This window comes from Dendropsophus ebraccatus, chromosome 1 (genome assembly GCF_027789765.1).
Source record: "Dendropsophus ebraccatus isolate aDenEbr1 chromosome 1, aDenEbr1.pat, whole genome shotgun sequence".
Taxonomy (NCBI): Eukaryota; Metazoa; Chordata; class Amphibia; order Anura; family Hylidae; genus Dendropsophus; species Dendropsophus ebraccatus.
In genome coordinates, this window is record NC_091454.1 from 218625381 (window position 1) to 218639890 (window position 14510).

Here is a 14510-nt window from a genome sequence, read left to right on the forward strand (position 1 = left end):
TTGTGGCTCTGAGGCATGGGTACATTAGGACACTGTCAAAAGGCCATGTCGGTGCATATCTGCTTGGATCGGCACCAACCCCATTCATTTTAATTGGCCTGTAGTCAGCTAGTAGTCAACATTTTCCTAGTTGTGTATCACATAGTGTTGAGTGGACTTGCCGAACTGTTCGGGTCTGGCAACATTCTCCGTACCTGAACACTCTTTGAACTCCATCTGTTCCAAGACTCCCTAGGGCGGCATCTAACTTCTCAGAATGCCTGGAGTCAAATGTTGAGTGTTTGGAGAATGTTGCTTTAATCCACAAGGATAAGTCGCAATGTCTTTATGACTTCCTGATGTATCTAAATCGTGGTGTGAATGATCTCTAAGTGTTCTTGTCTTCTCCACCATGCTTTCCTTAGAAGTTATAAGTAGAGATGATCAAACAGCGGAAAATCTTAGGTTCAATCAAACTCGAACCTTGCCGGACCTTCCGTATTTGATTCCTGATGCCTTCCCGGTCTGTGGGGAAGGAGGAGACAGCCCGGGTACCGCCTGGAATTCCAGGATTCAGCCAAGGTAACAGGTTGTATCCCAGAATTCCAGGCGGTACCCGGGCTGTCTCCTCCTTCCCTACAGACCGGGAAGGCATCGGGAATCAAATGCGGAAGGTCCGGCAAGGTTTGAGTTTGATTGAACCTAAGATTTTTGGCTGTTCGACCATCTCTAGTTATAAGAAGTTTCCCCTTTGTTACCATCATCCTCTGCTGGTCTCTTTTTCAGGGATGTCACCAGAGGAAGATACAGGAACAACGAAGAGAGTCAAGGAAGAGAAAGAAGATCAAGTTCCATCAACATCGAAGTGTAGAAGGAGGACTCTGTACAACAAGCAGCAGACCCTCTTCCTACAGAAGCAGTTTGACTTCAATCCCTACCCGGATTACGTCAGCAGATGCTTCTTCTCTCAGGTCACCGGGATCCCGGAGCCCAGGATTCAGGTAGTCATCATCTGTATTCATCACAATTGCTTTACCCCAAAGACAGTGCCAGATGTGTCCACAGATGGTATTGGGTATTGGAGCCTGCAATGGAGTTTGGCTGTAGAGTTGAGCAAACTTTGAACAGGGAGTCCTGGAAAACATGGATACAGCCTTCGGCCTATGGTTCTATCCATGTTTTCCTGGAACTTCTAGGGCTGCAGCCAACTTCAGTAGCCGCCACTAATCAAATGCTGCATGTGCGAATCAGGGTGTGCTCGAAGTTTGCTCAACTCTTTTTAGCTGCAATACCAGACACAACCTGAGGAAAGGTGGGGCGCTGTTTCTGAAAGATAGCAGCTATGTTTTTCTAATTAACTGGCTTAAAAAATTGCTACAAACCTCTCTGACTCCCCTATGTGGCTAATTTGTTACTTTAAAAAAAAAAAAAAAAATCTTCCTGCTAAGGCCAAGCCCAACTTTCCCACCCCCCTTGGGAGGAGTTACAAAAGGTGGCGATTGGAATATTCCACACCCGAGGGGAGGGGGCAATTGATAGATTGTTTAATATTAACCTGATGATTTTACTGTAAGTCCTAAATAAATTGAAGAAGTTTCTCCTGGAGGAGGGGGTCTTCTATCTTGCATCTTCCATTGGGAAAAATTAGAGGAGTAGGTCTCCTCAAGATGGAAGGTGCCTCTCTGGCCTATTACAGGTAGCACCCCTACAAGTCATTTCCTTACCCCTTCAAGAGACTTGAAGGATCTGTCTATAGATGGCTAACTCTTCCTCCTGGGAAAGATTCCGGCTTGGCTTATAGCCTCCATTTAGGTTTTTTCCAGCGAAAATCTTTTTATTTCAAATCAACTGGTTTCAGAAGATTATATATATTTGTAATTTACTTCTATTTAAAAATCTCCAGTTTTTCAGCTGCTGTATGTCCTGCAGGAAGTGATGTATTCTTTCCAGTCTGACACAGTGCTTTCTGCTGCCACCTCTGTCCATGTCAGGAACTGTCCAGAGCAGCAGCAAATCCCCATAGAAAACCTCTCCTGCTCTGGACAGTACCCGACACAGACAGAGGTGGCAGCAGAGAGCACTGTGTCAGACTGGAAAGAATACACCCTTTCCTGCCGGACATACAGCAGCTGATAAGTATGGGAAGACTTGAGATTTTTAAATAGAAGTAAATTACAAATCTATATAACTTTCTGAAAAAGATTTTTGCTGGATAGCCCCTTTAAGAAGTTGATCACTGACTTTTTTTGAGTGAAATAACACCTTTATTTTCCCTTCACAGGTCTGGTTTCAAAACCGAAGAGCGAGACACCTCAATAAATCCTCCACATCCCAGGAAGGAGGGAGCGCTGTAAGTGTGGGGGTGAAGCCGTACCCCAAGCTGTGCAAGAACATCTCCGCCATCCCCCAGACAGGACCCGGGGGGCAGAGGAATAAGAGCAATGAGCACCCCAGTTGAAGAAAAACCCTATAACCGGCATTGGCAGCACTTTTCAGCACCCCAAAACTAGTTGGTGTCATATCGCCCCTTCATAATAATATTTAATTTTTGGTATTTTTTTTATTTTTATTTAATGCTCTTTGTAATATTATAGCAAATCAATTTAATGTTGAAAATAAAGATAAATATATATATTGTGGTCTGGCGAATTTTAGTTGTTTTTTTGTGTGTTGCCTTTTAGTATACTATAATAAAAAAATTTTAATGAGATTATACATATAAAAATTAATTCTTCACATTGGCCACTAGAGTGTGCTGTGTAGACTAGGACAAGGCTTTGCTGTGTAGACCAGGACGGATTCAGCAGAGTCGTTTTATTAGAGGATTATATAATGATATCTCTATTGTACTCTTGAAGGCCTAGATAAGGCAGTATACTGGCACAATAAATACAGCTCTCCTGTCGCTCCCTGGGGAAGTAGTTCCTTTTTGGGACCTGTAATAATCTATACATTTTCTGTCTAGTTCCTCCCAGTCACTGAAGCTGCCATAAAGCATGCATAGAATCTGCTGCAGATCCATAGTGACAATCAGGAATAAATAATATAAAATAAACAAAAAGAGGACATTCAAAAAATATATTAAGGACGTAAATAAGTAAAGATCAAAGATTTAATTTCATAAAATAATATAATATACAATTTATAAAAATCTATTAAAAATAAACATATTGTAGCATATTACTAATACTGCCCCGTTATTAGACGTTGTATATAGGGATTCCCTATACATCGAGCTTCCTGTAGCTGAATTTTATTCTTTTTACTGGCAGCGTGGCTCCTTCTATTGAGGGTGGTCTAACCAATAGGGCCTTAAAGGGGTATTCCACTCAAAAGTAATTTTTGATATGTTGCTGCCCATGGTGAGAATAAAAATTCCTTCCATACTTGTTATTATCTATTCAGTCTCCTTCCCCCAGTTCTCAGCTGCTGCTTTCTGCTGAAAACACAAAAATCTGTGTGTGACCTGTTCTCTCCATCTGCCCCTCCTCCCATCTCCCTTCCAAGGTGTAACAAGATGTAAACAAGTCCCTGGCTGGCTTTATCTGCAACATTGTAGCTTCTTTGTAATGCTGGGAGGGTTATTCTGGGGTGAAGTTGCTGATGAACTAACTGTGATTAACCATCCCAGCATTACAAAAAAGATACAATGTTGCAGATACAGCCTGCCAGGGACTTGTTTACATAAGGGAGGAGGAGGAGGAAAAAGAGAGAAAAGCTTACACAGATTTTTATGTCTTCAGCAGAAAGAAGCAGCTCAGAACTGGGGAAAGGAGACTGAATACATAATAACAAGTATGAAAGGAATTGTTAAACTCAACATGGGAAGCAACATATCAAAAGTTTGAGTGGAATACCCCTTTAATGGTAGCCCCCAAATATGTATTCTTCATTAAGACCCTACATCTTATTTACAAATTTTTTGTTGTGGATAGAGACGGCTCCCTCGACATGGATCCAGTACTTGGCTCCATAATCTATAGTTATATGGTAGTGGAGTTGTAGTGAAGAGCACAGTTAGTTTCCGGAGTATATCAGTTACTCATTGGCCTCTTTCATCCCTTCTGTGTCCACCTCAAACTTTTCTCTGTTCAGGACCTTGAAGTTGAGTTCTCGATACACTAAAGGGTTTGCGTTCCGGAATTCCCGAGTTGCTTCGTACAACTTTCCCAGCACGGGGGCCAGTGGCTCAAACCCCGCCGTGTCTGCCAGCCACTGGTTATACTCCCATTGGTTGAGTCCCAGGCGGTGAAGGTACTTGAGGGGTAAGCCGAAGTCTCGATGATCTATATACTCTTTGCGGGACTCTGACAGCATTTGTTCCACGGGTGGTAATGGGCATTTGCCCTCCAGCACTAAAAGGAAAAACTGGGCCTGGCAGTGAACGAGTGGGAACGGGACTACAATCTTACAGGCCCCAATGAAGCTCAAGCTGGGGTATCGGGCATGGATAATGTGTTTATAGAGGGGGGGCATGTGACCTTCTCCTAGGTCAGGTCTTTTCATATCTTCACCCTCCAAGAACCCCCAGTCCAATACATCCCTACGTTCTGGAATCTCACCATTAGTGATGTCATCAACATCTCTTCTAGGCAAAAAGAAAGGGTAGTTATATCTGTAGCCAGTACAGAAAATTAAAGTATCCGCTAGAATCTTTCTTCCATCTTCACAAACTAACGCATTACGAGTAGCACTGACCACCGGGGGCGCCATTGAGACATTGTTTGGTGGGCTCCAGTTTAGGGGAGGACCACGATGGCTCAAAATGACCCGTTTGGCATGTGCAGAAAGTTCTATGGCTATGTCTACACCCGAAGGTCCAGAACCTAATAGGACTATGGAGCGAGAGGAGAAGACCTCTGGATAGCGATAGTAATGGCTGTGTAACACTTGTCCTGCAAAAGTAATGGAAAAAATTACAAACCAGTAAATCTCAGACGTGTCCTACATCCTGCGTTTGTTACATTTTAATATATAAAAATAGAAAAAAAATTATAATATTCTGGCCAAAAAAATAACCACCACTAGGGGGCGCTTAGAAGTATATTGCATACAGACTTGTCATTGAGTCCAATGTATAAACAGTATGCAGAAAGCTCCCCCTACTGGTAACTGCAGGCAGCTAGAACTATAAGATTTCATTAGGCTGTGTTATTTGTTCATACTTCTGATGTCTCCAGCCTGTCACCAGGTCATTTGTATTTCGTGGGTCGTATAAATATCTTTTTGGTAACTGCGATCCGTTAAGATATTTTTCTCACCTTGAAAGTCCTTTATGCCATCAATGTCGGGGATGTAGGGATGAGAGTAATGTCTGTAGAGAATGGGACACAAGATTAGACATGGCCGCCAGGCTATGAGTGAGGTTCTCAGGATGGAATGAATGTATGGAGGTGATAGAAGAGATAGACTGGAGAGGGGTCAACAAGGAAACAATAAGGAGCTCATGGTGGACCAATCAGGAAGGATGGGATCATATCACGCTTTGTGACAATAAAGCAATGATACATTGGCAATATCTAAAATAAGATGTCAATGGGTCCAGGCTCGACTCAACCACAGGTCCTATTCAATTCAATGACTACTACATTTGGGTCTTGTCAGCATAGAGTCTCCCATAGTTTTGGCTCAGGCTGAAAAGTGCTGCAAACTATGCTTTACAGGCCAAGCCACCACTCATCTGAGCTCATAAAAAGAAGCAAATAACCTGACTACACTCGGGGCTTTAAATTGAAAGGGGTCGATGCCTATCTGAGCATGAACACGCCTGCAGCTGATATTTAGATTTAGCTGATGTATCTTCACCTCTGGGCCAAGATCCAATTCCACCCCAACCAAAAGAAACTAAAGGCCCTATTACACAAAACAATTATCGGCCGTACTTGTTCGATAATAGTCTTGTGTGATGGAAGACAACGATCAGCCAATATCGGTAAATGATGTCGGCTGATCGTTGCTGTCGCTTGTCTTTCAACATGTTGAAAGACAAACGACCAGGATAGCAGCGATCTGCTGCCGTCGCTCTGTGGAATAGGAGTGGCAGCTCGTTTGCTCCTCAACATCACCCCATGTAATGGGGCTAAGGGTCCTATTCCACGGGCCGAGGAGGGCCCGATCAACGATGTAAACGAGCGCCGATCTGCTAGATCGCCGCTCGTTTACTGGGCCTTTTCCACGGCCTGATGATCGCTGAGCGAGGGCTGCAGGGACATCGTTACCGATGTCCTTGCAGCCCTTGCAACATACATTACCTGTCAGTTCTTCTCCTCCGCTCTGTCTTCCTCCCCGAGTCCCGCGCGCTCTAGCTTCAGAATGGCCTGTCAGCTGTCAGCCTGTCAGCGGCGGTCCCGGCCTGTGATTGGCTGAGCGCTCCGTTAGCTGACAGGCCATTCTGCAGCTAGAGCGCGCGGGACCCGGGGAGGAAGACAGAGCGGAGGAGAAGAACTGACAGGTAATGTACTGTGCTTGTCAAATCGTTGGTCGCCCGCCGCACACCGCTATTCCATCGTAGCGATGCACGGTGGGGGAACAATGATTTTAGGTCTGGCCCTAAATGAACGATCAGCCGATGACACGATCATCGGCTGATCGTTCTCTCTATTCCACCGAGCGATAATCGGCCGCATCGGGCCAATTCAATCGATTATCATTCCTGTGGAATAGGGCCCTCAGGGCCCTATTCCACCAGGCGCTTATCGTTCGCATAATCGTTAACGATTAACGATCTCAAACGACCGCTATTGCGAAAGACCTGAAAACGTTCACTCATTTCCATGGAACGATAATCGTTACTTATGATCGTATTTGCGATAGTTTTTTCTTCGCTGTTTCTTCGCTATTGCGTTCGTATCTACTGCGAATGACCAAACAACGACTTATTCAATGTGAATGATTTGCGAACGAGCAACGATAAAAATAGGTCCAGGTCTTATAAACCGATCAACGATTTCTCGTTCGGTCGTTAATCGTTAACTGCGTTTCAACCGAATGATTATCGTTTAGATTCAAGCGATTTAACGATAATCGGAACAATAATCGTCCGGTGGAATAGGGCCCTAAAGCCATACATCTTGCCACCAGAAAGGCCAAAAATGGAAGCAATGATTGACGGCTCATTGGACTGATGTTCGGGGTTATCCATACCTATTCCCAGCATCAATACAATTCACACAATTACCTATTCACCTATTTTTTAGCTGACTTTCCCATACACATTAACGTTCAGCAGGGCTGAACTTTCATGAGGTCTCTGTATGGAGGGTTAAGCTGCAGCCAGACCTCTAAGGTTACAACTATCCAGCATATCGGCCCTTCTCTCTACCAGCATCTTCTTGGGAGGCCCGTATACACCTTATACTGCTGGACGACTGGGAAGAGGTAGATATGGATGACACTTACCCCACGCACACCATAACGGCATCAAATTTTTCCAACACTTCTTCTCCTTGGGTTCTGGATACGACCCTCCAGGACAATCGCTCTTGGTCATCAGATACAGGATAGACGGACACCACAGGGGTGTTAAACTGCAGAAATCAGAGGATTGGGGCAGGCTGGAGTAATATAGACAGAATACTGGCATCTCCAGTGCTACTCCTATGGTAAACCCAATAGTGGCCACAAACAGGAGGTCAATATTGTTGACAGGGGGACGAAGATGTTTTCAAATTTGTTAGAAAACTCCTTTCGTTCATGGTGAGATAAGCTGCCGCCAGAGGTCTCTGCTGACTATTGGAGATGAATTTTATTAGCAGTCAACATGGTGAGGGTGGGGTTGGGGTTCTTATTTATGGGACCACTTTGACCCCTATAGCTACACCACTGGACCTATGACTTGGAGAACAGACCATATGGTTGGATCTTGAACACCTGATATATCTTCCCTTCTTACAAGCTAAACAATATTGAAGCCTAGATCCGTGACGGAGTCCGGTCTCACCCTGATGTGCGGCCGGATGGCGAATTCATCTGTGTAATCCTCCAGGTATTTCAGCACATGTGAATGATGGATGAAGGACGGCAGGGAGGGATCGAAGGAGAAGTCTGGAAATTCCATTATCTCCTTGGGAAGATTTGTCCTAAAATTATACAAAATACACCCTGGTTATCCTTCAATGAGCCCATGAGACTAGTGAAGAAGAACCTCTTAAGACCTCATAGTCATGGACTAGTAACCGAGAAGAAGATGAAGGACTAAATCTAGAATAGAGTATAACCAGTAGGACTGTACTAGAGTCCATCGTGATAGAACATGAGTAATACATGAGATCAAAACCATGAAAAGCCTACAAACATGGAAGGTGAGGACCAAGTGGTTACACAATATACAGAACAACCATAGAGTATAAACTGACCATAAGACCAAGTAGGACCATGAGTAATCCAGTCATACACCATGGGCCTACAAGCATGGGCAATGGTATATAACCTCTGATGTTTAACCAGTAATGGTGAAGACTATGGGGGAGATTTATCAAAGGGTGTAAAATTTAGACTGGTGCAAACTGCCCAGAGCAACCAATCACAGCTCAGCTTTAGGCAGTGCTGAAAGGAAAGAGGAGCTTTGATTGGTTGCTGTGGGCAGTTTGCACCAGTCTAAATTTTACACCCTTTGATAAATCTCCCCCTATGGGTTATGAGGACTCTTCACTGGTGTTGATCCGAGATGCCAAACTGTTCGGGTTCAGCATTGTTTTCAAACCCGAAAGCTCGGCTTTTGTCTCCCAATGGCACCAGAACTTGGCTGCCGCCCTAGCGAGTCGTGGAAAACATGGATACAGCCAAAGGCCCAAGGTTGTATCCATGTTTTCCAGGACTCCCTAAGGCTGCATCCAACTTCTGCAGCCAGGGGGAACAAAATGCCGAACATTCATGTTCGGAGACCGTTGCCAAACAGCTCAACGCTAGTGATGAGTCCTCAGAACCCATAGTAATATAATTACTGATCAATGACCATGAACAGTGATCAGATTAAAAGACAGTAGAAGTTATGGTCCTATAGGACCAAGAAAGGAAGAGATGTCATTAGATACTTAGGGGAAGATTTATCATCGTTCGCCCATGGCTTACGCAACAGAAAAAGGCAGATTTCCCTTCTCTGTGGCGTACACCAGCCGTATCCCCCGCTCACCTAATGGGCGGGCAGGGAGTTGGGGCGTGGCAAAGAAGGGAGGAGGCGTGTCCTCCTCCCATGCCAGATATATCATGATTTATGCCTATTCGCAGCCGTAAGTCATGATACGAGCAGGTGTAGATTTCATCCACAATGCCTGCACCAGGCACAGCGCCAGCCGGCTTTACTAGGAGGCGGGGCTTTATAAATTTTTTCCCCAATAGATTTTACAATATACAGCAGCCACGTGACTGATATATTATAATAATCAGGTTATATTACCGGGATTAATCAACTTACTTTAAATCTCTGTACATACTGGAATGTGTATTGCCGGCTTTTCCCGCTTCATCAGTATAAACCCAGGTTCCCCCAACTTGACCTGTCATCTCGAACACCACCGGAGGTTCAAAGTTCATAGATCGCGAAAGGATGTGATGCGCACTGCAGAGTCCGGAGGCTCCGGCGCCGATTACCGCCACCCGTAGCCTGCCGGACGCCATAGTAACCGATAACGCTTTAAAAAAACAAACACAAAGATTAAAATATTGAATCACATAAGAAACAATTACCAGCTCATACCTTGTAGGTTAAGATGTCACTGTCACTTTAAAAAAAGTTTTTAACAAGTCAAGAGATGTGATTGGTTGGGGTTTGCGTGTCCAGATCACCACCAATCATTAGATCAGAGGTGGGAAACCTTCCGCCCTCCAGCTGTTGCAAAACAACAATTTCCATCATTCAAGGCTGTCCAGGCATGATGGTAATTGTAGTTTTGCAACAATGGAGGGCCGAAGGTTCCCCATCCCTGCATTAGATAGATCCCGGAGAAGCGGTAAGCTGTACGCTTCTCTCCCTGGCCATCGGGGAGTGAGACGCTTCTCCTGGCTCCATCTAATGCTCGCTGGGGACCTGTATGACTTATGAAAAGTTTTTTAAAGTGACACTTTAATGACTACTCACTGATAGCAGCTGAGACTTGGAGGGTGACTGTGTAAGATTCAGCGCAGAATGACAAACAAGGACGGAGCGGACATAATAGGAGAACACATTCCACAGGAGCAACCGGACAGAAGTGGGTCAGAACTAACAGCAAACAACGCCAATAACAAAACCGACTGGTGACAACAACTAGTGTGAACTAAAAGCGGCAAAACAATATCACTAGGAGGTCCATGTAAAAGACATAGAAACCTCACAAACTACCACATACACTGAAAATCTGTCATGGACTCATAACTCCAATAATAGGCAAAGATAACTGCCAGATAACACACCATGTATAACAACTATAATACTGCTCCTATATACTATAATACTGCTCCTATATACAAGAATATAACTACTATAATACTGCTCCTATATACAGGAATATAATTACTATAATACTGCTCCTATATACAAGAATATAACTACTATAATACTGATCCTATATACAGGAATATAACTACTATAATACTGCCCCTATATACAGGAATATAACTACTATAATACTGCTCCTATATACAGGAATATAACTACTATAATACTGCCACTATATACAAGAATATAACTACTATAATACTGCCCCCTATATACAGGAATATAACTACTATAATACTGCTCCTATATACAGGAATATAGCTACTATAATACTGCTCCTATATACAAGAATATAACTACTATAATACTGCCCCTATATACAAGAATATAACTACTATAATACTGCTCCTATATACACGAATATACTATAATACTGCTCCTATATACAGGAATATAACTACTATAATACTGCCCCCTATATACAAGAATATAACTACTATAATACTGCTCCTATATACAAGAATATAACTATAATACTGCTCCTATATACAGGGATATAACTACTATAATACTGCTCCTATATACAGGAATATAACTACTATAATACTGCCCCCTATATACAAGAATATAACTACTATAATACTGCTCCTATATACATATAACTACTATAATACTGCCCCCTATAAACAAGAATATAACTACTATAATACTGCTCCTATATACAAGAATATAACTACTATAATACTGCCCCTATATACAAGAATATAACTACTATAATACTGCTTATATATATTATATATATATATATTCCTTTTTCCACTGTGCTACCGCCTTATGACTGACCTCCCCTCCCCCTCCACATACAGGAGGAGAGTCCATATACTCACATTGTCTTCCTCCTTCACTGGTGTATTGTAAGAGATCGACCTTTGTGCTGAGTGACCGATCATCCGGCTGCTCTAGGTGGTAATGTTGGCATGAGAAGAGCCATGTGATAGAGGGATTAAAGGGCCATGCACCCAACTGATCCTGACCCTGCCAGGGGGCACAGGGGGCGGCTCCTCAGAGTAACAATCACAAAGTGTCCCCCTCCCCCAGGCTGTGTCATGGGGATAAAGCAACCAAAACTGCCACTGGGGAGGGGAATCTGTGGTGGTCGGGGCTATTTGTGGCAGCAACATTACATAGCATTGTAATGTATATACACCAGCAGAAAAGTGAGTGCAGCTCCGGAAGATAATACAGGATGTAACTCAGGATCAGTAATGTAATGTATGTACTCAGTGACCTCACCAGCAGAATAGTGAGTGCAGCTCTGGGGTATAATACAGGATGTAACTCAGGATCAGTACAGGATCAGTAATGTAATGTATGTACACAGTGACCTCACCAGCAGAATAGTGAGTGCAGCTCTGGGGTATAATACAGGATGTAACTCAGGATCAGTACAGGATCAGTAATGTAATGTATGTACACAGTGACCCTACCAGCAGAATAGTGAGTGCAGCTGTGGAGTATAATACAGGATCAGTACAGGATCAGTAATGTAATGTATGTACAGTGACCCCACCAGCAGAATAGTGAGCGCAGCTCTGGAGTATAATACAGGATGAGTCATATATATACACAGTGATGTATACAAAATTATTCTAGATATTTCGGTCTCCGGTGTGAGTAATCTGGAAGGGAAAGTGTTAACGCCTCGGCTTGTTGCCCCATGTGACCCGGGCTCCTCTCCTCCATCATTGTGTAACTTGTGCATCTTCTCTGCTCATAGTTCAGGACTTTCTCTCAGTATTTGCTGACTATCCTGTAAGTTTCCTTCACACTTTGGGGGAGATTTATCAGACATGGTGTAAAGTGAAACTGGCTCAGTCGCCCCTAGCAACCAATCAGATTCCACCTTTCATTCCTCCCAGACTCTTTGGAAAATGAAAGGTGGAATCTGATTGGTTGCTAGGGGCAACTGAGCCAGTCTCACTTTACACCATGTTGATAAATCTCCCCGTTTCTGTCTGGTCAGGATATATAACACCTCTTCCTGCTGTCAGTGAATGGAAACATCATGGCCACCCACAGCCTGCAGACCTGGACAGTGTAGACTTCTCACAGCTGAGGATTTGCTACAGTTACATCCAGTATAGATTTTCCCTCCGCTATGCAGACATCTTTCTGGAAACAGCTAAAAATGCAGAATTTCCACCCGAAAGCCCCAGTAATACTGGCTGTATACTAGCTCTATCAGCTCCCTGGAAAGCTGGGTGGCTGTATAGATGGCCGCCATTAGGATCCTTATTCACTACTAGTCTCTGACTAGAAGGGTCACCCAGCTTTCCCATAGCCCTGGGTGGTGCAGTTGCAGCAGTTCACACCGCCACATATACAGTGATCAGTAACAGGAAGATGGGGGATGGGGGGAAGAGAATAGTCACTTACCGAGGCTGAGGTCAGCTGACCCCGAGCAGCCATGAAAGAGTCACAGCAAAGCTGGCTGCGGCTGCAACTGAGCATGCTCTGCTGCACTGCATCCTGGGAGGTGTAGTTTAGACAGCTGCACAGTAACACTGCTGTAGGGTGGAACAGTTCTTTATATGGTCCCTATGTTCTGAGCTTTATAATAAAGATTATTATTAGCTAAATAGGCGACATCAAAGAGAATCCAGGTCACGTACGACAAAGTCCCATCTGGCCTGTGACCAACAACCAATCAAAGATGGCTTTGCCGTTACACTATATTACGTGCCGAAACACTAATGTTACGTGCAACATCGCAACGTAACACTGTGATCTTACGGTCCTATTACACTGAACGCTTATCGGTCGTATTTGGCCAATATCGGCCGTTAATTATCTGGTGTAATAGAAGACAACGATCAGCCGACGTGAACATGAACAATGTCGGCTGATGGTTGCTGCTGTTTGTCTTTCAACATGTTAGTAGTTCCCGGGGATCATACCATTTCTGCAACAAAGGTGCCTTACAAACAGTTTTAAAGGGATGATCCAGGCTTAGAAAAACATAGCCGCTTTCCTCCAGAAACAGCACCACCCCTGTTCTCAGTTTAGTCAAGTGAATGGTGGTGAAATGTAATACCACACACATCCTGCCGACAGGGGTGGTGCCGTTTTGCAAAATAGGAAGCTTTGTTATTTTTAATCCTGGATAATCCCTTTAAGGACGCTATATGGCTGCCCAGGTACTGCCTCACTGTAAGTAGGAAGCAAGGCCACAGTCTGTTCAGAGCGCAGAGCTGCGCTGTATGCTGTCACGCTATGCATCTGTAATGACCTAGGGTGTAGATTGTATGTATGTGTATGACTATCAGTCTAACCTGCTGCAGAAGAAAGATTCAATATGGAAGATAAAATGCAAAATGCCGCACAGCCCCATGGGTAATCACAATAAAAATTAGTGACAATATGTTAGTTACAGCCTGATATCATTACCCAGGAATAACAGGGAGGAATCTGACATGTCTGTTACTCAGCAGCAATCATATATTCATGCAGAGAGTGAGAGAACAGCGCCCCTAGTGGTCACTCACTGTCACTCCAGAACAGCGCCCCTAGTGGTCACTCACTGTCACTCCAGAACAGCGCCCCTAGTGGTCACTCACTGTCACTCCAGAACAGCGCCCCTAGTGGTCACTCTGTACACTAACACTCCAGAACAGCGCCCCTAGTGGTCACTCACAGTTACTCCAGAACAGCGCCCCTAGTGGTAACTCACTCTGTACACTAACAATACAGAACAGCACCCCTAGTGGTCACTTACTGTCACTCCAGAACAGCGCCCCTAGTGGTCACTCACTGTCACTCCAGAACAGCGCCCCTAGTGGTCACTCACTGTCACTCCAGAACAGCGCCCCTAGTGGTCACTCACTGTCACTCCAGAACAGCGCCCCTAGTGGTCACTCACTGTCACTCCAGAACAGCGCCCCTAGTGGTCACTCACTGTCACTCCAGAACAGCGCCCCTAATGGTCACTCACTGTCACTCCAGAACAGCGCCCCTAGTGGTCACTTACTGTCACTCCAGAACAGCGCCCCTAGTGGTCACTCACTGTCACTCCAGAACAGCGCCCCTAGTGGTCACTCACTGTCACTCCAGAACAGCG

At 44.3% G+C, this 14510-nt stretch overlaps 2 protein-coding genes across 4 annotated transcripts in view; one reads left to right on the plus strand and one right to left on the minus strand.

Moving 5' to 3' along the window:
* The window catches only part of LOC138800965 (homeobox protein siamois-like), a 3391-nt gene extending 859 nt beyond the window's left edge, over window positions 1–2532 (plus strand). Inside the window, exons 2-3 of the mRNA XM_069983315.1 lie at window positions 766–980; window positions 2261–2532. Of these exons, the coding sequence (XP_069839416.1) occupies window positions 766–980; window positions 2261–2437 (392 nt within the window). The 3' untranslated portion in view covers window positions 2438–2532. The remainder of the gene's footprint in view (window positions 1–765; window positions 981–2260) is intronic.
* Window positions 2533–3397: 865 nt separating this feature from the next.
* Window positions 3398–12903, minus strand: LOC138801016 (uncharacterized). Of its 3 annotated transcripts, none has more exons than XM_069983449.1 (6): window positions 12830–12903; window positions 9392–9608; window positions 7919–8057; window positions 7378–7505; window positions 5241–5293; window positions 3398–4874 (listed from the first exon to the last, which is right to left on the minus strand). In XM_069983449.1, the coding sequence occupies exons 2-6, from the start codon at window positions 9592–9594 to the stop codon at window positions 4018–4020; spliced, it is 1380 nt and encodes a 459-aa protein (XP_069839550.1). In that variant the 5' UTR covers window positions 9595–9608; window positions 12830–12903; the 3' UTR covers window positions 3398–4017. The 3 variants fall into 3 exon arrangements, with proteins under 3 accessions (XP_069839550.1, XP_069839629.1, XP_069839715.1); XM_069983528.1 differs by lacking the exon at window positions 12830–12903 and adding an exon at window positions 11281–11713; XM_069983614.1 differs by lacking the exon at window positions 9392–9608 and having other exon boundaries at window positions 12830–12891.
* Window positions 12904–14510: the final 1607 nt, after the last annotated feature.